Source organism: Aythya fuligula, chromosome 8 (assembly GCF_009819795.1).
Source record: "Aythya fuligula isolate bAytFul2 chromosome 8, bAytFul2.pri, whole genome shotgun sequence".
Classification (NCBI taxonomy): Eukaryota; Metazoa; Chordata; class Aves; order Anseriformes; family Anatidae; genus Aythya; species Aythya fuligula.
Genome location: NC_045566.1, coordinates 11503344 through 11523761, shown reverse-complemented (window position 1 = coordinate 11523761; position 20418 = coordinate 11503344). Strand labels below are relative to the sequence as shown.

The window sequence follows — 20418 nt, the reverse complement described above, 5'->3', positions numbered from 1 at the left end:
CAAAGGCCACAATGTGGTTAGCTGGGACTGTGTAGAAGCCGTAAGATGTTATGACTTAGTTCCTTAATTTTCAAGGCAAAAATTAAGACACAACAGACGTACTGTATTAAGGAACAGTCTGGCACACCGGTAGGTAATTGATTGTTAACGTTTAGTATATTTGTAAAATGGAGCATAAGGAAACAATTAAGCCTCCATATTGCTTATAAGCTGTAGAACTGATCCTTGAAAATCTGCCGTATCTTATTTGACAGAAAATAACAGGCACTTCCAGCCTGCCATCAAAGTTTATACGGACAAATAAAGGAGGCAATGTGTTTTTTTTCTGACAGTTTTTGTCACTTACATAGCATTTAAAATCAAAATGTGCACTCATCACATGTTTTCATCATCAATTATCTTCTCTTCAATGAAACTGCAAATTATAGACAGGAAACAATCCTATTCTTTTTACCAAAAAAAATGAGCAGAACAACAGCTGTTTACTTTGGAAAGTTCAATAACATCCAATCAACTTCTGTCCCTCTCCAAAAGAAAAGCTGTTTTTTAAAGAGCACCCTGAGCAGCACTTCTACCAAAATATTTGTTGTTAGTTAGCATTTTTTCTCAGTTGTTGGAAAATGTGCAAAAGAAATATTGGAAAAAATGTAGCTTTCTTTTAACTCTAGAAAGTATACGGACTTTTTTTTTGGTTGCTCATTTCTGTTTTAAGCACAACTCTGAAATACTGAGATGTCTCTGATTAGAATTCTGAAATAAAAAAGCAAACCCCAGTCAAACTGTAAAGAAATGAAGAAAACCAGAGATGAAGCAGTTATCTTCCCTGTCAGCATGCTAAGCAAAGGATTCACCCTTGCTTTCCTGAAAATATTTTAGTGCAAGCAAGACGAGGTCTTTATGAACTGAGAAGTAAAGAAGGAACATGCTCCACCTACCAAGCTCTGGAAATACCATGAAAGGGCTTCATACAGCAGCAGTACAGAATGTAATCCCATTTTCTTTGCAATATCTTCTCTATTCAGGCTCCATATTAGCTGTTAGTTCCTTTTCAGGAAGTTTTATGAAGTCTTGTGTCTTTTTCTACTTGTTGGGGCTGAAATCTATTAACACACAACCACCTTGGGGACATTCCATCATCATAGCATGTATTCTATATACATACGTGGAACATCTATCTTATGTCACCTCTTAAATGTCCTGGAATTACTATTTTTCCCCTTCAAACATTCCATCATAGCACACCACAGCTCTAGTTGATGAATGACAAAAAAGATATATTATAGCACGTTTGTAGGTTTTCTTCTGTTCCAAAAAGTTGTCTACACTGCAGTCTGGCCAGTGTGCCTCGCATGATGTATCTGCCACTAGCCATGACTTCCCTGGGGGGTACCCTATCATCACTTCATTGGGCTGGTATGTGTCTAACGTGGGTTAGAGTCATTTGGCTGCATTCAGCACTAGCTTCATCATAATGCTTCCTGATGGCTTCCGAACAGACTGCAAGTACAGCTGGTGCCCCAAGATGAACTGACAAACTCATTCTACAGCAGAGAACAGACAGCAGCTCCTTTTCAACTCGAGCTTATCTCCCTTCTCTGCCCATCAAAGCACTGCAAGCTCTACAGAGCCGGCTTTGCCTCACTGCATCCTTACTAGGCCTCATTACCTCTATTATCACACATTCACCTTCCACAATAAGACTAAAGGTGCTAGGATGGTACTGGTCTTGCAACTTTCCCTGCTCTTTCAGGTATCCTTTTGACCATGCTAATTCTCTTAACGTTCACAATAGCCTGTAAGTGCATCATATATGGATATATGGAAACATACTCAGTAACTGTTCTAAATCAAGGTACTGCCTTTATGCATCCTCGAGCTGTCTGCATTCCTCATGATTCAGTTTCTTCAATTCTAGACTCCTCCAGATGCCACATTCTCCACACCTTCAGTTTTTCTCAGCTTAGCTTGATATTCTGTTCTGTACTTGGAGTTGTTACAACCTGGCAACATGTTGAATTCTCCCTTCTTTCAGGTCTCATGCTGCTGGTTTTTGTTTGTTTGTTTGTTTGTTTGAGGAATGCTTCCCAAAGCCCACAGCAAAGTATGTCAGGGAGGTTGATGCTTCTTTTCTGCGTTATTTCTTGATCCCCAAACTTACCACCATAAGTATGATCTTATAGAAATATTGAATAAGCATTACTTTTATGACTTTTTGCCCAATGCTTTTGATGTGTTATATTTTTTGAGGCCCTGGAAGACATTCCTAGGACAAATGTCAAAATATGATTATCATTTATTTTGACAATATTTTTATTAAAATAGATGATAGGTCAGAGACAATATTTTTGACCTTGCACTTTTTTGAGATCTGAGAGTGCACAGTACTACACAGCAATCTGTCAAAATAATATTCGACCTATAACATGAAATCGAAATTGTTTGTACACTGAGTAATTTTTATCCTTTGTTTTAAAAACTAAGGCCGTGCATAATATTTGTCCAGAAGTGTAGCTGACAATGATAGCTATGGCTAATGAAAACAGCAGAGACACTATTTTGTGGAAATTTGTCATTTTGATCTGACTGAATTATGTTTTGTTTTCAGTGCGATCTTCATGCTAAAAAGTTTTTTCCGCCACAAGTAAAATGGCTTAGATTATTTCAAGATCACTGTCACCTGGTTAGAAGATGCAGTTAAAAAAAAAAAAAAAAAAAAAAAAAAAACGGTTTCAAACTGCACCTTATTATTAATTTTTTTCTGTTAACATCCCTTTGCCTAATGCAGAATACATTGAATTTCTGGCAATTAGATATTAGCTCATTGACAGATTTATTTATTTTTTAATTTATCTTTTATTGCAAAATGTCAGTTGAAAGTATCTGGTGTAATTATAATCAAGTACTTGTTTTCAGGGTGCCCCAATAATCCAGCACAAACATGAAGGGAACTTGCCTACAATGTTTTTACAGAACAGGTTAAGGACCAAGATGATCACTACACATGACTTCCAAGATGTATTTTAAAATTTAAAAGCTATTTTTTAAACCAAGTTATTCTCATATTAATCCACATAAATGACTTTCATTTAATATAAGACCATCCAGTCTTCATCTGGAGATATTAAAAGATGTTTTTGTTGCCTCTCCTTTGCGAAAAATTAGCTGTTACAATATTAAGTTTTACCTACACTGATTGCCTAGCTTCGTCTGCAAAATACATTAAATCCTCTCTAAGCTGATATTCGATAGTATGGAATCACAGAACTTTCCATAAGCAAAGCAGGATCCAGAATCATTGAAGACCTAGACTAGCTTCTAGCCCCCAACTGAAAGGCTGGGCAAATGACCCTATAAATCTCAAGGTGTTCATAATGTTTTGAAAAAAGGAGAAAAAAAATGCTGTATATCTACAGAAAATTGATATAGTTCAGTGGCTTAGGAAAAGTATATGGAAGATGTGATTCATGCGCGTATCAACCTGCGTGCCTATTTCTTTATTGTAAATAAGAAGAGGAAAACCCCATAAAGTGCCAGATTTCATATGGTTAGGAAAAAACACACACACACACACACAAAAAAACATTCAAATTTCTACTGGAGGCATTTATTATCATAGTTCTATATTCTTGCAAAAAGATTACAGCAACAATTCAGTAAAAACACACATTGAGGTTACATTTGGAATATTTTGAGCTTAACTCAGTTGCCAATAGGTTGTTGGTACTATTTAAGGTGTTCTAGGTGCCTACCTGACCTTCAGCTGCCATTCCAAAGGCTTCTCATAGGTTCTTTGTCACATCTGATAGCCTCCTGCATTGACACCATTTTTTTGTTTTTTTTTTATTTTTTAAGTTTAGGTAGCAGAATATTCAATAATTATAAGTGGAGTTTACCATTGGACTTGTTATCAACTTATTTTGCTTGTACAACCAGATTTCATAAGTTAGTAAAAATTATTTTCAGAATCCTTATAATTTGTAAGAGAAATAAGCACAAAATAATCACACAGGAAATAGCGAGATAGAGATTTTACACATCTAAATGCAATCTCTAGTAATTCAGGTCTTTTCTCATGCTAATAATTCAATTGCTGAGATTTAGCAGCAGAAGACAATTGCATGTCACCAAGTGGTATAATACAAAATGAGAAACTTTTAATATCTGTGAGAAAAAACGATGTTATTAGCATTCATAGCAGAGCCTTTAATGTACCGTATTTCCATTACTTAAGAGTAGCATTTGTTTGATCTATTCAGAGCAATTCTGGATAGGGGAGTCTAATTCATGGACTCAATAACGTTACAGCATCTGAGACCAAGAGGAATATTGCTCCCTTTGCTGCTCACCACAGAACTTCTGGGTACAGGCTGCAAGGACATACTCATGTTTAATTATTATGAAAATGTCACATAAAAATGAGAAGGGAGTTAAATCACTGTACAAAGATTTAAACTGGAAGCCGGTTGGGTTTTAATAACACTCTGCATGTGAATTATGTTTCCAATAACACGTAAATGTATTATGAAACTTTAGGCAACATAAAGCAGTTTCCTACGGCTTAACGTATTTGAAAAGAGAATGGCTGTACTTGTGGTAACAGAAATACCAATTATGAATCAAACACGTAGTTTAATTCACTTTGTTATAGCTGTGGTTGTTAAGGTGTGTTTAAATACTTTCTCCTCAGTTTGTGAAAGTGGGGAGACAATGTTCATTCCCTCATATTTATGAGTGTATAATAAACCCCAGCTATTCACCATAGTGCCACACACCCTCTCAGCTTGTCTCTTGTTTTGGCGGTGCTCCAGAGGCCTTGCACCGCTCCCCTGCCACCCACCACGCAGAGATGTCTGTCTCCTCCATCTTAGGCCCTTTCCCCTTTGCCACAACACAGCCCCTCCAGACTTACCCAGTGTATTCAAGGGTGCAGATAGTACAAGCAGCTACAGGACAGGACAGAGATGCAGTTTCAAAAGAAACCAACACACTTGGTTCTTGGTGTGGGGGTGTCTCTGCAGGGGCCTCTGTGAGGGGAGGCCAGGGCTGCACGGGGCCTGACAGGACTGGGTCAAGCCAACTCCACAGCAGACCCACAGCAGCCCAGCCCTAACGCTGGTGGTGCCCCTGTGATAATTTTTTGAAGAAAGGGCAAAATATCTCATGGCAGTGCGATGTGAGGGGAAAAAGTGTGAGAAACAGCTCTGTAGACAGCAAGGACAGAGGAGGAGGACGGGGAAGAGGTGCTCCCCGCTGCAGCTGGGGCTCCCTCCAGGCCTGTGAGGGGATCACAGCCGAGCGGCTGGTCCTGAGGGAGAGCAGCCTGCAGGGACAGCCCCTGGTGCAGCAGCAGAGGGGAGCTGTTAGGGACCCACCCCAGCTCCTGTTCCCTCTCTTCCTGTATCACAGGGGACAGTAGGGTAGAGGAGGTGGTAGCAAAGGAGGGAAGTTGTCTGAAAAAAATAAATAAATAAATAAAAGTGGCAGCAAAGTATTTTTCTGTTTATTTTTTGTCTGTTTCTCACTATCCAAATATATTTTAACTGGTAACAAATTACATTTATTTTCCTCAACTTGTGTCTGTTTCGCCTGTGAAGGTACTTGGCAAACAGTTTAATTGCTAGAAGATTTTTACTTCATAGAGATGGATGCTTTATTCTATTAAAAAAGCCTCATCACAGCACAGTCCTGACTGCAGTGGAGCCATGACAGAGGCTGACAGCTCGTATTTGTCCTAACTGCCCCTTTCAGGACTTGAATAGCAGTCTTCAACTGCAGCCTACACCTGCTTTAGCTGGAAGTGAGTGAGAACATCCAAAATTTAGAGACAAACCCCTTTCAGCCTCAGGTCAACTGCCAAGCCATCATAACTCACTTCTATTCTGTTTCCAATGCTTCACCCCCGAAAGGGCAACCCTAATATTTCACATACATTTAATATTAACATGAAAGTTATTATCCACACCAGCTTTAAGTTCTGGTTTTTTATCTCTAAACTCAAATCAGCACCAAAACGAAACAAAAACAAAAAAAACATACAACTAGTAATGTCAGTCCTTAACCCATGAGAGCTGCAGTTAAGTCAGCTGCTTCAAGAAGATCACAATAGTTTATTCGCATTGTGCATAACCACTTATCTTAAACTCTAAGTTATCTTGTTATTACAGAACTTTAATGCAAATTAAAATAATTTAAAATCTCTCAGCTCATTACTATTTTCATCTGTCAATAAATCGCTGTATTGTATATGAGAGGAAATGGCTGGGATATCCTTTATAACAGTCTAACCCATGAGTAAACATCATTTTAACGGACATTGTTATTTCACATTATTTCTGCATATTAAACATTTAAAAATATACAAGTTACTTACACTATAAGCAATATGCTGAAATACAAAGGGCAAATCATCCCCTTTATTAAGGCTTTAAAAAGACAGTATATTAGTTCTGTTCAGCCCTCTTTTTGCTGAAATAAGTGGTTACAGTTCACTTCCAGATCCTTGACCATTTCCCTATTATACATTCAACTTCTACCTCACTAGCTGTACATTGTTTCTAACAAACACCCTCCCCTTGAAAGAGCTTCATGTGTTTAAACAAACAGGAGTCCCATCAGCACCTCTCTCTGCTCACTCCCTTCTTGCTCTAGGTGTAATGGATCTTCCCAATTCCTGTAGTTCCGTGATTATGGGTAGAAAATGTAGGACTTGCTCCTAACTTTAACAGTGCCATCTCATCTTAGAAGGATTAAAAAAAATAAAATCATGTGTTACTGTACACAGCAGGCTAACAAAACGAATGTGTATCAGCATCATACAATGCACAATTTTTTACAGTTTTGTTTGTGGATGAAGTTGTGAGAAGCCTACTAGTGTTAAACATTTGAAACACAAAAACATCCCAACACAGAATATGAAGCAATAGTCTGGCTCCTGGCAGCTCGACACTTGCAGGAGAATCACATGTATTCCAGATACTTTGCATTGCTTTCCCTCATGTCTGCAGCTCTAGTGAACAGATCCAGTTCATTCAGGCAAAGTGGACACACACGTCCCATCTCCCAGCTGTGGTATACTTGAAAAATACAAGTTTTGCAGTCCATATACATGCAGGATAAAAACGCAGCTAGGCAGACAGGATAGAACCATAGGAAGGTCCCTCAGCAACATCCTCATTCAGTCATTTTGCTTGCTAGAGTCACACTGGAGACACAAGTGCTTGGGACTGTGGACCCAAAAAGGGACTGCAGAGGACTTCTAAATTTCTGAGGCACAAGACAGGAACGCTTCTATACATCCAGAGTCAGCTAAATGAAACAAACATTAAAAAAAAATCTTCTGACTTCATCTACATTATCTAATATACTCAACAGCAAGATCACTGCAACTCAACCATTTGTGTTGATGCCTCACAGAGGCCAGAAGTGCATTCTCAGCTGCTTTTCCAGTTCTCTTTCTCATCAGCATCCGAACAGGTGTGTAGTGAATCCTGAGGAGGAAAAAAAAATATGAGATATTCCTTGTTTGCCACTTCCTCTTGTTTCCCTTTACTCCTTACTCCAGCAGGAGGATCAAAGAATCCCACCCACCCCCCTTTTCCACCCATGTGGCCAGGAAGCATTATATAACCCCAACACTGCAGGAGATTTTGCTGCTGCGAGCTGTCCTGCTACATTCCCCCTCCCTGCAGTTTCATTTCTCCTGCCATTACAAGTTTTAGTTTGAATGATTTTGCTTAAGAAGTAAAATAAAGCATCACAGCCCAGACACATATAATCCTGATTACACAAGGCACTCTTTGCTGGCACAGGATTTTTCTTTACCTGGGTTAGAAGATGATGACGTCTCAGTTGTCTATAAAACTGCAACACAGAAGGATCAGCTCTCACTACTTTTGGGTCAAAATCCAGAACACGGAGACCTGCAAGGCTACGGGCTCGGGAAAGGGCTACGTAAGCCTGCCCACTTTCAAAGACACGAGACAGGGAGATTTCCACACAATCTAGAGACATGCCCTACCAAAGACAGAGAGAAATCTGTTATACAACACACACAAAGACCACCACATTGCATCAATACTAACCTATCCTGTGAGTTTGTCCAAGGCTGTACCATCCTCAGGGTACAAGCCTGATGAGAAAGGAGGTCCCTTGTTTGACTATATATTTAACTGATTAAAGGATGGGAAACAGTAAAAAGGACAGCTTTCTAATGTCAGTAAATTGCTATCAGACAGTAGGATCCACTAACTCTCACAACCCTGTTATTGTGTGAAATTCTACAAATCCTATGAACCCAACACAGCAGGGAAAGAAGTCCCACAGTTTCCACTCTGAGTAATTAACTGGGGGAGCCATCATTCTCAAGCAGTCCATTTGAGAGAGGGTTTGGGTTAGTCCTGGCACACCTTGTCTGAATCAAGAGAAATCCCAGGAGACAGCAGAATTTACAACATGGCTTGGAAACAAGCTCATAAGCTCCTCTCAATAAGAGATATATCAGACTGTATGAAGTATTCCAGAGAGGTAGTAACTGTGAGTTACATTAAAAAAAAAAAAAAAAAGACATGCATCAAATGGACAGTTTAGCCCAAATAGCACAGCTGTGACTACTGCAGCTTCCTCGGGTACACAAAGCAAATCTCAGGGTCATGAATGCTGATAACTAATAAGGATACACAATCCTGACCAGCCCACAGCAGTTAAGTACTGATGATTTACAGTCCAACACCAAGTGTGTAGACAGCAGCACCATTATGGAAACTCTAGGATCAAAGACAGGCTAGCAATACTAGTGACTACCAAACTAAGCTTATAGACAAGTATCATGAACAGAAGAGATGCTGCCTTCCCTGCAACTGGAGACATATATATCCCAGAGCTTCTCCACAAGGGCCTTTCATTTTTCCTTCCCATTTTACCAGCAACAGGAGCTCACCCAGGAGAGAAGGCATATAACAGTATACAAGCTTATAGAGAGTTGTATAAGAACACCCACCTGACTCTTGTGAATGGAAATGGCCCATGCCAGTTTTAGGGGCAACTGTTGTCGACTCAGATGAACTCCAGATGGTCCTTTGAAGACCCACCTCTCCATTTTGATGATTTGCGTGACCCCGCAGAGAAACCTCACCTTGGGCAGCCCTGTAGGAATAGAAAGGAAAAGGAATAGAAGGAAAAAAAAAAAAAAAAAAAGGACACTCAACAGCAGGAAGCCAGCAGCCTTAAGAGCTTTTTTTTTTTTTTAACCTCTATCTCATAGCAGTCTTTCATGAGTTTTAGGCCTACATTAGAAAACATCATTAAAAAAAAAAAAAAAAAGCCCACACATGTTAAGTAGGATGTCCTGAAATTAAATTTGGGGCTTACCTAAGCAAGAGAATTAAAAGTCAGATAATTTATCAGTTGAGATGCAGAGAAATACATGTTGCAGGTAACAGAACATTATTCTGAGGAAAATGAAAACAACCAAGACTCGTTTCAACAGCACAGAAAGAAATACAAAATGAGCAAATGTATCCAGAGAATAAAGAGAAGCAAACATGGGAGGCCTTACATATAGGCTGCAGCTGATGCAGAAGATGACATGACAGCCCATGAAAACCACAAACCTCTTGCTGCAGAGATCTCTTCCCTGCTTTCCCTCAGATTATTCTTAAACAATAAAGAAAATTAACAAGTCATCTGTAGTCCATTATTTTATTTTTTTTAAGAAAATAATTTACTTTACCCTTCTGATCACTTTCAAATCCCACAACTACTCCTCGTGCTCCATTCACCAGCCCTTGAGACACATCCAGATTCTTAGCTAGCATCACCTACAGGAGAAAAAAAAAATTCCTTTTTAGCCTTGTTTAGCCACCTCCAGCTAAGCTTCTAGCCTGAAAGCATAAACATGGCTATTGCAGAATAGAGCATAATCTCTGATTAAACTAAATTTATTGCACAGTCTTCCCTTCCTAGGATTCCCAGCTACATCATTCTGTAGCACTGAACACTTTTCCCTTGAGCTGCTTCTGTCCACAGCTGCAATGTCAGATCCAGGGAACAGATTTCCTCCTCCCAAACAACAACAAGCTTAGACATGTATAGTTTCTGGGAACAGCTGAGGAACACTTTCCAAAGGCCCCCAGCGGTGCTGCTTTAATGCAACCCATTCTGCTTTGACAGCCCCAGCACACAGCAAAGAGCCCTCCAAAGAGCCTTCACATTTGGCAATCTGTGTCTTGCTCTTACAGGTCTGGAAGGCTGCTATATCTGAAGCTGAGACTGCAGGCAAGGACTGCCTATACCCTCTGCTTCCTGGAAGCTTCTGTGCCTGATGGGAAATGTGTGTCAAAGTCCTAGTGCTCACCACTGTCCATGGGACAGGGACCTGAGCTCAAATCAACTTTCTGTTTGGATTCCAAGCAGAAAGGATACAAAGATTGGGCTAGTCTTCTGTTGGTATGGTTTTTCCATACATAATCTACATTGTATACATTAATCTACTGTATATATTTATCTGCTGTTTAGTTTTCTTACACCACGTGATCTGCTGGACTTTCCCAAACAAGCATACGTACACACACTCACCTGAGCTCCAACCTTTAACACAATTTTACTACCGACAGGACACTGAGCATCAATTAACTTCACGAGCATTGGGTCACTGTCCAAAGCCTCAAAAGTGTGCACTTCTCCTGTTAAGGAAAGAAAGAAGTCACAAATTACAGCCATTGGACGTAAGCTATGTGGTGTTTGCAGGAGGCTCAGCTTTTATTTCTTACAGCGATTCCACTTTTACTATCCATCCTCCCCTGCTGGTCTGACACTTTCACACAAGCTCTGTTACACACCCAACAGTGAAAAGCTCATTGGTACCTCTCCTCCAAGCACACCTCCCAGAGCACGAGAAAGCTCAGGAATTGAAGACCAGCAATTAAACTGGAATTGATCAGTTGCCATTTTGAGCATAGGACCAGTTTCACTTGCTGCCAACACCAGATCTCCAAAGAGGACTAAGGAGGAATCCTTGGGCCTGACAAGGAGGCAAAAATGAAATAGCCCGATAACTCAAGCAGCACTGGCCAAGACCATGGCCTGAGATGCTACAGAAGGAAGAAGCAGAGGTGTGGAGATGCTAGTGACCCACCCTATCCCATTGCAAGCAATGGGTTCACTGACTGTTGCACACTAAGAAGTAACAAGGTGGATTTAAAAGAAATTTGTGAAATTTCTCTCCAGGCAGCTCAACTCCTACGCGCACAGCTCAGACTAGCACTGCTGTGCGTGACAGAACACCGATTCCTCCTGTCACTACAATATCCCCATTGCATCCCCTTAGAGCTCAACCCTGAAGCCAGCAGCTTCCTGCACAAAGCTCACCTGATAGCTGTTGCAAGCGTTTCTTATTAGTTAGTTCTACATCATCTTTGTGAGTGCAGAGCCGTGTAGCCAGGATCCCATCACGCTCAGACCTGTTAGTAGCTGTCTGCATCAGCAGACTGGTAACCTCCTCTGTGCACCTGGGGATCCAAAAAAAGGTGATCAGGAACACATCTTGAGCAACAGCAACTCCCACGTAACTACATCAGGCTTTGCAAGCCCAAGCAAGAAGGGTGGAAAGAGGTAACTACACAAAGTTGGAGAGCCACACAAGTGTGTGCCCCAGTCCGTTCCCAGCCACTGGCAGCTTGATACCTATTGCATTCCCTAGCAAAAGTTGCAAAGAGGGACCCTAGAAATGGTCCTTCCTTACCATAGCAGCATACAGTAAACTGCCTTACCTTAACTAATGCATTCATAGCTATTGCCCCCAGCCACACACCCCTGAGAGAACATGAGGAAGAGGTGACAAATGGCTCTTCCTTCTGCTCCATCAGCAGGGAACAGAAAGAGCTGAGTTTCTCCTCACCTGCCTAAACGGACTGCACTCAGGAGCGAGATAAACGTCTTATCAGTCTGTCTCCGCACTTCAGTGAGCTCCATGTTTATGTGGATGCATTTCCTCCAGCTTTTGGCCTGGAAAATCATTTTCTTGTTAAGAAAGGAAGGACAAAGTATGAGGGTGAGCTTACAGACAGCTTTCTACCTGGAAGCAGAACTTGGTTTCTTCATTAGCCTTGCACACTGGGGGTAGCTGCAAGAAGTCCCCACAGATGATCAGCTGAATTCCTCCAAAAGGCTCATCCCGTTTCCTCACTGCTCTGAAAGGAAAGGAATAGAAGTTCTGAATGCCTTCCAGGACATGACCATAGTCAAGTCTTAAAAGTTTCTTCTCTGAAATTACTTCTCTGTTAGTATGTTCAAACAACCACATTAAAATATGGTTATCCTTGGCCATGTCAGAACAGTTGAAATAATTAAGCAATGTTATTGCAGTACATTCATTTTTCTCTGCCTATCCACCCAAAATGTCATTGCCAGTCTTGCTTCTTCAGTAGCTGTTATACTACAGCTGCCTCCTGCTCCTCAATGTTCAGTATCAAGATGAGTTTATTGGTTCACAGTAAAGCTCCTGTACTGTGACATGGAGTCAGAAAGTTCTGGGAACCTAAGCTGAAATCCAGTTTGGACTTGGGATAAACACAGCAAGCTCAGTCCAGGAAACAAGAAATAACTCCTAGTAGCAGAATAAATAGACAACTGTGTTCTAGACTCAGCTCTCTATAGACAGCATCTCTCTCTGGAGATGGAAACTGCAACCAGAACAGCCACAGCTGGGAAGATGTGGACACAATCACAACTTATCTCAAGCTAAAGGTCTGTCCTAATGCTGGTTATGATATCAGGCTTTCCTTTCATAAAAGGAGTAACCAGAAAGTGTAGGAAAACTCACTTTTGTTAGGTGTTTGACCTGACAATCACTCACCTCGCCACCGCCTCTAGCTTGTCAAAGAAGTTGCCATCCACCATTGAGATCTCATCGATAATTAAGTGCTGGCAGGCCAGCCAGTGCTGGCGCACACCAGGTCTCTCTGCCAGCTGGATACACTGCTCTAGCGGTGCCTTCCCGGAGCCGATCCCTGGCAGGGGAGAAGAAAGCAAGCTTGGGGAAGCTCCGAACTCCCTGGGAAGGGAGAGGGAGCCCTCAGCTCCTTGCTGCTTGGCCGACCATTACCTGCAAAGGCGTGGAGCGTCGTGCCGCCGATGTGGCAAGCTGCCACCCCGGTGCTGGCCGTGGCATAGGTGCTGTTGGGAGGGAGGGAGCCCACGATCTTCTTCAGCAGGAACGACTTCCCGGTCCCTGGGCAGAGCAAACCCCTTTCACCCCCTGCTCTCCCCGGGGGCTGCGCTCGCTCCCGGAGCAGGGCCGGCACCGCAGGGGTGCGGGAAGCGGCAGCAGCAGCGGCTCGGGGCCGAGGCTGCCCCCGGGGACGGCCCCTCCCGTTGCTCACCCGCGCAGCCGGTGAAGAAGACGCCCTGCCCGCTGCGCACCGCGCCCAGCACCGCCTCCTGCTCCGCCGACAGCCTCGCCGGGGGCCGCCGCTCCGCTCGGGGCACCTGCGGGACGGCAGCACCGTGAGGGCGGCGGCGGCGGCTCACCGGGACCGCCCCGCCCCATCCCATCCCATCCCGGGGCCTCACCTCCGCAGGGCGCTGCCCCGGCTCCTCACCGGCACCCCCCCGGGGGCTGCGCAGCGCGTCCCGCTCCCGCAGCGGGCTGATGATGGCGAAGGCGGGCGGCGGGCGGGCCAGCAGGCGGGGGCAGCGCGGGGCGCCCCGGGGCCCGGCGGCCAGCTTGTGCCGCAGCAGGCGGAGGAAGCGGCGCAGGGCGTCGGGCGGGCAGTCGGACAGCAGCAGCTGGGCGCCGCCCGGGCCGAGCCGCACCGCCGCCCGCCCCTCGCCGGCGAACCGGGTGAAGAGCCGCACGGCATCACCGCTCAGCGGGAAGCTCAGCGCCGCGCCGGCGCCGCTGCCGGTACCGCCGAGCACCCGCAGCACCGGCTGCCGCAGCTCGTTGCGGCCCAGCAGCACCAGCGCGCCCCGCACCACGCGGCGCCGCGGGGCCGCCCCGCCCGGCAGCGGCTCCTCCACGGCCACGGTGCAGCGCAGCTCCGCCGCCGCCATCTCACCACCGCTCGTTCAAACCGGCCGCGTGGCGCCGCCGCCAATCAGCGCCGGGGGCTTTAACTCGGCGGCCAGTAGGAGGCGGGCGGGGGGCGGCCCCGCGTTGCGTCACGCGTTGCTAGGCGGCGGGACGCCGCGCGGAGCCATGGCGGCCCGCGGCGGGGCGAGGGAGCGTCCGGACGCGGTGCAGCTGGACCGGCTGCTGGGCGAGCGCGTGCGCAAGGAGCTGCGCTGCCTGCGGCTGCTCACCCAGTACGGCCTCAACCCGCTCCGACGCGGTGAGGCGCCCGGCCCGGCCCCCCCGGGGCTCAGCGGGCGGTGAGGGGCCCCCGGCAGCTCGCCCTCAGCGTGGAACGTTTGCAGGGATAGATACCTGGTTGTGATGCTAAACGCGCGTTAAAGCCATTAGTTTCTTTTTCTTTTCATTAATTTCTTAATTTCTTTTTCAGTTCACACGGTCACCAAGAAGCCTATGTCATGGCACGACAATATAGAAGAGCCTGCAGATGGTAAGGAAGCTCTGACCCACTTGTGATAGCTAAGAGAAAACAACCACCTGCCTCCCTTGGCTGCCTTGCTGGTGTTTGGATTGGGTTGAGTCATCCCACGCCGGTGTACAGCCCCAGGACTGATTTGTATTTTGTTAGGTTTTAAACATACTACCTCCCTTTCCTTTGTATTTATGTCTCTTAAACCAACAGAAAAGTTTCTGAATGTTATTCACCACGCTGTCCTGGAGCCAACGAAGAAATATTCAGAGCCACAAACTGAAAGCCAGGAAATAGGCTGGAACACAACTCCTTTGGTGAGTAGAGTGCTTAAGGATTCAGCTCTTTGCATAAGTGGGGGGAAGTGAGTTTATTTAGCCAGGATTCCTAATACTGTTTCAAAAATGAAATTCTCCTTTTTCACCAGGTTCTACTGTACTGAAATAGTGAACAGTATATACTAAGTGGTACTTTACTCATTAGCATTTTTTAGCATATCACTCTTCTCAGGAGGGACTACTACTCATTTTAGAAAGGCACGTGACTCTTCAGCCTATAATTGTTTTCCAGATTGACGTAGACCGCACTGATCGCAGACTCTACTTCCCACGTCGGAAAACGGAGATCACTAAACTAGGCAGCTGCCGTGTGGCACCTTGAAGGAGCAGAATGAGAAGTTACAGCAGGAGAATGGCAATGCCACACAACGTAGGCAGTTAATGACATATAATGTATTAGATTCTGTTTGTTGTTAAGTGAATGTGGTAGATTTCTGGCACCAGAAGATTGCAAGAAAATGGAGGAGAACCCATCTGTCCAGATTTGCAGCCTAACAATAGTTATAGAAATAAACCTATTAATAAGACTTTTGCATTTGTCTTGCTGCTGTTTCCAAAACCATCTACACAAGTAGTTTAAGAAAACCCTTCAACTTCTTGACAGGCTTCAGACTTCTCATTTTGACATGAGCAACATGACCCAGAATTCAAGTTCACAAAGTACGTATCAACAGCAGCTGTTGAAAAAGCTGTCAGAATGAGGGGAACACAGCAGATTTCAGCTGCCATTCACAACAACTAAATATGAATTAGACATAGGAGTTCGGTGTAAACTATTTAATGCGTTCACACACCAAAGGTTTAGGTAGCAAGCAATCATTCAGCAGAACAGACACTAAGAAATTAGTGATAAGGCACTAGTTTCCACTGACTTTTTTCTTGCCACTTGGAAGCATCCAGCTTGCTCCATAGTTAGCTGCCTGGAGACAGCAGAACCACCTTCCAACACACAGAGACAAAAGAGCCCCACTGCGGAGCACAATCCTCTTAGCGTGCTCGGCTCTTCATTTTCTGCCGTGCTCTCTTGCCAGGTCTCTTCTGCAAAAAGAGGATAAATTCAGATTTTTATTTTGACATCTTAACTCCATTCTAGCTCTATAGCGTGGGGAAGATACTAAAGAGAAATCGTGTGGCAGTACCTTGGGTGAAGAAGGTTTGGGGACACAGGCAGCAACAAACAATACATGCTAATTCCCCACTTATTTCCCTGCTCAGACACCAAACCACCACCATCAGTCCTGTCTGCAACTGAACTGTTACTTCCAGATGCTGGAGGCACTGATCTCAGGTCTCCCTCCAAGGCAACAGCTGGCTTCCTAACAAAAAAGGATCACTTGCACACAACATTGTACTTACATTGAGGGCTTTTTTTCCTCCTTTTCCTGGGCCTTTATTGTGAGCGACTTTTGACTTGAAGCTGGATACATCGTTAAAGCTGTCCTTTGTGTTCCACTTTGAGCCCTTTTTCTTCCCACCAAAACCAAACTTCTGGTTTTTGTATCGTCTTTTGGCATTTGGTCTGAAAAGCAATCCAGCAACATCGCTGCTTAGAAACCTTGCCTTAGGAAGTACCTGAGAAGGAAGTACATGTATCTGCTGACTTCCATCAGCCATTGTAAACCTTTCCTCTCTTATTGAAGAGGCAGAAATTAGCACCTTTCAGCCTCCACTCTATTGGGCCACAGTTATCTCTAAGGACAGAAAGACACTTGGACATATTTTTCACCAATATTAATTCAAACAGCTTTCTTGTCTCACAAAATGAAAAAAAAAAAAAAGATTCTGACGTTAAATATCTTTCTTTTGTAATCTCACCCTTTCTTTGTCCGTTGATTTGCACCACCTTTTTTATTCCCCTTAGACGAAGTCTGCTCTTCATCTAGAAAATCCAGCTTGTCAGAGAGACCTGCAAGAGCAAAGGCAAATGCTCAGCTACCATCACAGAAGATGAGTTTTCAGTCCAAGCAATAGCAACAAGTCACCCTCACTGAAGACCAGCTACTTGGAAGGATTTTCACTGCCACAGGCATACGATTCCATGCAGTAGCAGCCTTTCAAGCTAACTGCCCAGCAGTAGATGTTGACACCACACATCACGGTACCATACATTCCTCATGCATTTACACTATTTCCATTACACATTTACTCCCTAAGACAAGTTAACTGTACCTTTCTGGTATTTCTTGACTGCGTTCAACATATTTTTCTTCTCCTTTTGCCTCCTCTGGAGAATTTCTATTTGTACCTGAGAACATTAGAAGACAGAATATTAGTATTGTTTCTTCTAGTGCCCCATACTTCTATTTTTTTAAAGGTATCCCATGTTTTGCTTTGTCTCCTGTCAAAGTATCTATACAAAAGACTAGCCAGATTCCATATGTTTTAGCCTGCCTCCTGGGATCTCACTTTCTAAGCTCCTCCTCACCTTCTTTCCATATTTTCTCATTGCACGGAGCTGTTTTGCTTTTTCAGACTTCTCCATTGCTTCCTGTTTGCTCTTAAGCTTCTGACGAATCTGGGGGAAAATAAATAAACAAACAAAACTGATCAGTAATGCAAAAGTAATGCTGTGCAGTCCTGAAATCAATAATCATGTGAGCATCACTGAATGCCAAAATACCTCTCAGTCAGACAGTATGTAATTTATCTCCAAAGTTACTCACTGGCTACCTCTTTGATACAGTATTATTTTTCTCTGGTATATGCACTGATTATAAGACATAACTTACTTTCAATTCAAGGCTGGAAGTTACTACAAAAAAAATCCTGATCTGTAGCCAAAACCTTATTCAGAAGACAAAATTCACACAGACAAAACAAATGCTTATACAAATGGGCTCTACTGGAATAGCTAAACAAGGGTATCTTGTCACATACTGTCAATATACTTGGGTGCATAAAGAAGACTTGATAGTTTCTTTCTTGCCATTATTTAGAAAAAAAAAAAAAAAAAAGAAGCTCAATAGAAGAGTCAAAAATCCTTTCATGCAACAGAAAACTGATTTTCTATTCATTCATTGTACACAAACATTTCTCTAAGGAATTTCTTTTACAAGGGATTACAAAGATTCCAACACAGATCTTCTGAGGCTGTGACTTCAGTAGGAGATAAAAGCCTCTGTTCTTCAAACAGCAGCCAGCAAAAGAAAGTAACCCTAATGTGTAGAGTTGAGTTAAACCTCAGCACAAACTATTAATGAATATCTTCTCTAAGAAGATCCTATCAGCATCAGAACAATGACCACATATGAACTCCAGCTCATGTTTCACTTATACTATGTAGATTCTTCCAAGAATTAGGGCTCCATTTTGAATAAAGACCACAATCAACACGCAACTTTATGAAACTATCATTTCCAACACAAATCTGACTTACTATCCATGACAGTTTAATTCAGTACCACACAGTTTAAAATCAGAGACCAAATATGCCGAGTATAAATGAAGGATGATACTTAAATTTGGAAAAAGAATCACATTAATGCCCCTGTTCACTGCAAGTTTTAGGACAGACAGCACAAACACAGCCAACTTTACAACCGCTGTTACATATATGGAGAAGAAATCTTCATTTTTAATACTAATTACATTCAGGACAGAATATAAATCACACTCTTCTACTCTACATTCCAGCCTGTTATGGAAACCCCTACATTGCACAGAAATACCTAAGCAGGAAGACATTTCCTACCACAAAAAAAAATACCAGACTTGAACATTGTCACAGATCTTTGTCAAAGAGGTGAAGGTTAACTATTGACAAACCACACAGTTAATAAATAAAGTAGGCTAAAACCCACACACAGCACAGGAAAGAAAGCTATTTTTCACTGCACATACCTTCTGCATCTGTTGGTCTGATTTGGCCATCTCTGCAAAGTAATCATCTGGCCTTCTAGTAGGAACTTTGAGCTTCCGCAGCCTAGGGAGGGCTTCCAGGACTGCTGCCTGAGCCTGGCGGTAGCTAGGGAGACAGCACAACAGCAGCTCTGTCAGAGGGTACCAAGCATTGCAGAGCGCTGATCTAAGCTCTCATCACATAAGCTAGCTGATACTGGGATCTAACAAAAAATAATCTAGAATTATACCAACATTCATACCCTACAGCATTCAGTGCTCCTAAAAGCAATTTAGGTTCTACTACAATATTAATGCTGACAGCTTCCACACAGACATTTACCTAGTTTCCAGCTACAGTTTTATACACCGTATGAAGTGCATATCATATATAAGCATGCTGACCCTAAAAGAAATCTCTCTTTTTTGTACTTACAAGCTCATCTCTCTCTGAAAATCATTCTCAGGGTCCACAGCATCTTTGTCAGTAGTATTCTGTGAGACAGATTCCACAACGTTTGTAACCTGACCCAAAGTCACGTCCAGCCTTTCCACCCAAGCTAGCTGCTGTCTGAATTCAGCCAGGCACTGCTTCAAACCTTCCTGTGAAAAGGAAACACAGCTCTGAGCAACAAGACACAAAAACTACGATTCAAGCTCACCACAAATGAATATCCAGGTCACAAAATGGACTGCTCCTCAGTAGCAGTTTGGTCATCCCCCAATTTACCAGAGCAATGCAGACCACCCACATCTCCTTCCCTGGCTCCTACCCCACCCCAGAGGGCTCTGGCTCCAGCATGACCCCAGCCCCACTGGTAGCTGCCCACCCCGCAGCCCCACTTGATACCAAGTCAGCAGAGCAGGATGTATGGTTCTCTCCCTGATAGAATTATAGGGCCAAATCTGAGATGTCTGACGAACAGGTAGGCCAAACCTTTACCATGCTTAAATAGAAGCTTAGAAATTTAAGTGTAAAGGAGGACCCAGCCTTAAAGGATGTGTCTGAAAAGATGCGGTGAGGAGCCCATGGCATGGACGCGTGCTGGGACATGTCAGTGACTGAGCTCAGCACATGTGCCCAAGTTACCTATCAGCAAACATCGGGAGAGCCCCCAAAGACCACCACCAGCAGAAACAAATGATCATGCATCAGGGATACTTAGATACTTTAACGGGTTTCAGGAAATAGTGGGGATATGTTGGTTATCTTTCTTTTTTAAATCGATTTTGATAGTAAATAACCCCCGTAGTCTGGCCAATTCGGCACGCACACATGGTGGGGAGATCCCCTGGGTGTCTGGCACCGCAATTACAGCACGCCCGATTTCTAAAACCCCAAATGCAGCCTGAAAGCTTCTTTGACCGGCTTTCCGGCCAACACGCTCACCACATCGTTGGGCTTCTTCGGCCGCGCCTCCAGCACCACGTTGAGCCCCGGCTTCAGCGCGCCCTTGGCGAAGGCCTCCTGGAGCTGCGGAGAGAACGGGAACAGGGTCGGGAACAGGGTCGGGAGCGGGGCCGGGGCCAGGCCGCCCCGCGGGGCCGGCTCCGGGCTCACCTCCGAGTCCGAGAGGGAGGAATCCTCCGAGCCGGAGTCCGAGAAGCCCTCGCTCAGCTCCCCCAGCGGCGCCATCTTCTCGCCGCCGCCCGCGGGCACGCGCTCGCCACCGCCCCTTCCGCCGGGGCCGCGGTTGCCGGGCCGA

General features: G+C 44.0%; 3 protein-coding genes across 3 annotated transcripts; 1 reads left to right on the top strand and 2 right to left on the bottom strand.

Moving 5' to 3' along the window:
* Positions 1–5838: 5838 nt before the first annotated feature.
* On the bottom strand, positions 5839–14049 carry PIF1 (PIF1 5'-to-3' DNA helicase). The gene is made up of 12 exons (XM_032192707.1): positions 13567–14049; positions 13358–13482; positions 13100–13242; positions 12851–13004; positions 12071–12185; positions 11894–12000; positions 11365–11504; positions 10573–10679; positions 9728–9815; positions 8996–9141; positions 7822–8013; positions 5839–7487 (listed from the first exon to the last, which is right to left on the bottom strand). The coding sequence occupies exons 1-12, from the start codon at positions 14047–14049 to the stop codon at positions 7431–7433; spliced, it is 1857 nt and encodes a 618-aa protein (XP_032048598.1). The 3' UTR covers positions 5839–7430.
* Positions 14050–14194: 145 nt separating this feature from the next.
* On the top strand, positions 14195–15390 carry FAM183A (family with sequence similarity 183 member A). The gene is made up of 4 exons (XM_032192709.1): positions 14195–14327; positions 14499–14558; positions 14751–14854; positions 15108–15390. The coding sequence occupies exons 1-4, from the start codon at positions 14195–14197 to the stop codon at positions 15195–15197; spliced, it is 387 nt and encodes a 128-aa protein (XP_032048600.1). The 3' UTR covers positions 15198–15390.
* A 247-nt stretch (positions 15391–15637) lies between these two features.
* Positions 15638–20348, bottom strand: EBNA1BP2 (EBNA1 binding protein 2). The gene is made up of 9 exons (XM_032192708.1): positions 20274–20348; positions 20103–20186; positions 19149–19315; positions 18716–18839; positions 17301–17390; positions 17045–17120; positions 16691–16781; positions 16232–16394; positions 15638–15913 (listed from the first exon to the last, which is right to left on the bottom strand). The coding sequence occupies exons 1-9, from the start codon at positions 20346–20348 to the stop codon at positions 15863–15865; spliced, it is 921 nt and encodes a 306-aa protein (XP_032048599.1). The 3' UTR covers positions 15638–15862.
* Positions 20349–20418: the final 70 nt, after the last annotated feature.

Coding starts and splice junctions, on each gene's coding strand:
- FAM183A (XM_032192709.1), top strand. CDS start 14,195: ATGGCGGCCCGCGGCGGGGCGAGGGAGCGTCCGGACGCGGTGCAGCTG. Junction 14,559..14,750: donor TATAGAAGAGCCTGCAGATG/GTAAGGAAGCTC, acceptor TTAAACCAACAG/AAAAGTTTCTGAATGTTATT. Junction 14,855..15,107: donor GCTGGAACACAACTCCTTTG/GTGAGTAGAGTG, acceptor ATTGTTTTCCAG/ATTGACGTAGACCGCACTGA.
- PIF1 (XM_032192707.1), bottom strand. CDS start 14,049: ATGGCGGCGGCGGAGCTGCGCTGCACCGTGGCCGTGGAGGAGCCGCTG. Junction 13,483..13,566: donor CGGGGCAGCGCCCTGCGGAG/GTGAGGCCCCGG, acceptor GCCGTCCCGCAG/GTGCCCCGAGCGGAGCGGCG. Junction 9,816..10,572: donor TGTTAAAGGTTGGAGCTCAG/GTGAGTGTGTGT, acceptor TTTCTCCTGTAG/GTGATGCTAGCTAAGAATCT.
- EBNA1BP2 (XM_032192708.1), bottom strand. CDS start 20,348: ATGGCGCCGCTGGGGGAGCTGAGCGAGGGCTTCTCGGACTCCGGCTCG. Junction 19,316..20,102: donor CGAAGAAGCCCAACGATGTG/GTGAGCGTGTTG, acceptor TCCTTTTCACAG/GAAGGTTTGAAGCAGTGCCT. Junction 18,840..19,148: donor TTTCAGAGAGAGATGAGCTT/GTAAGTACAAAA, acceptor CTGTCTCCCTAG/CTACCGCCAGGCTCAGGCAG.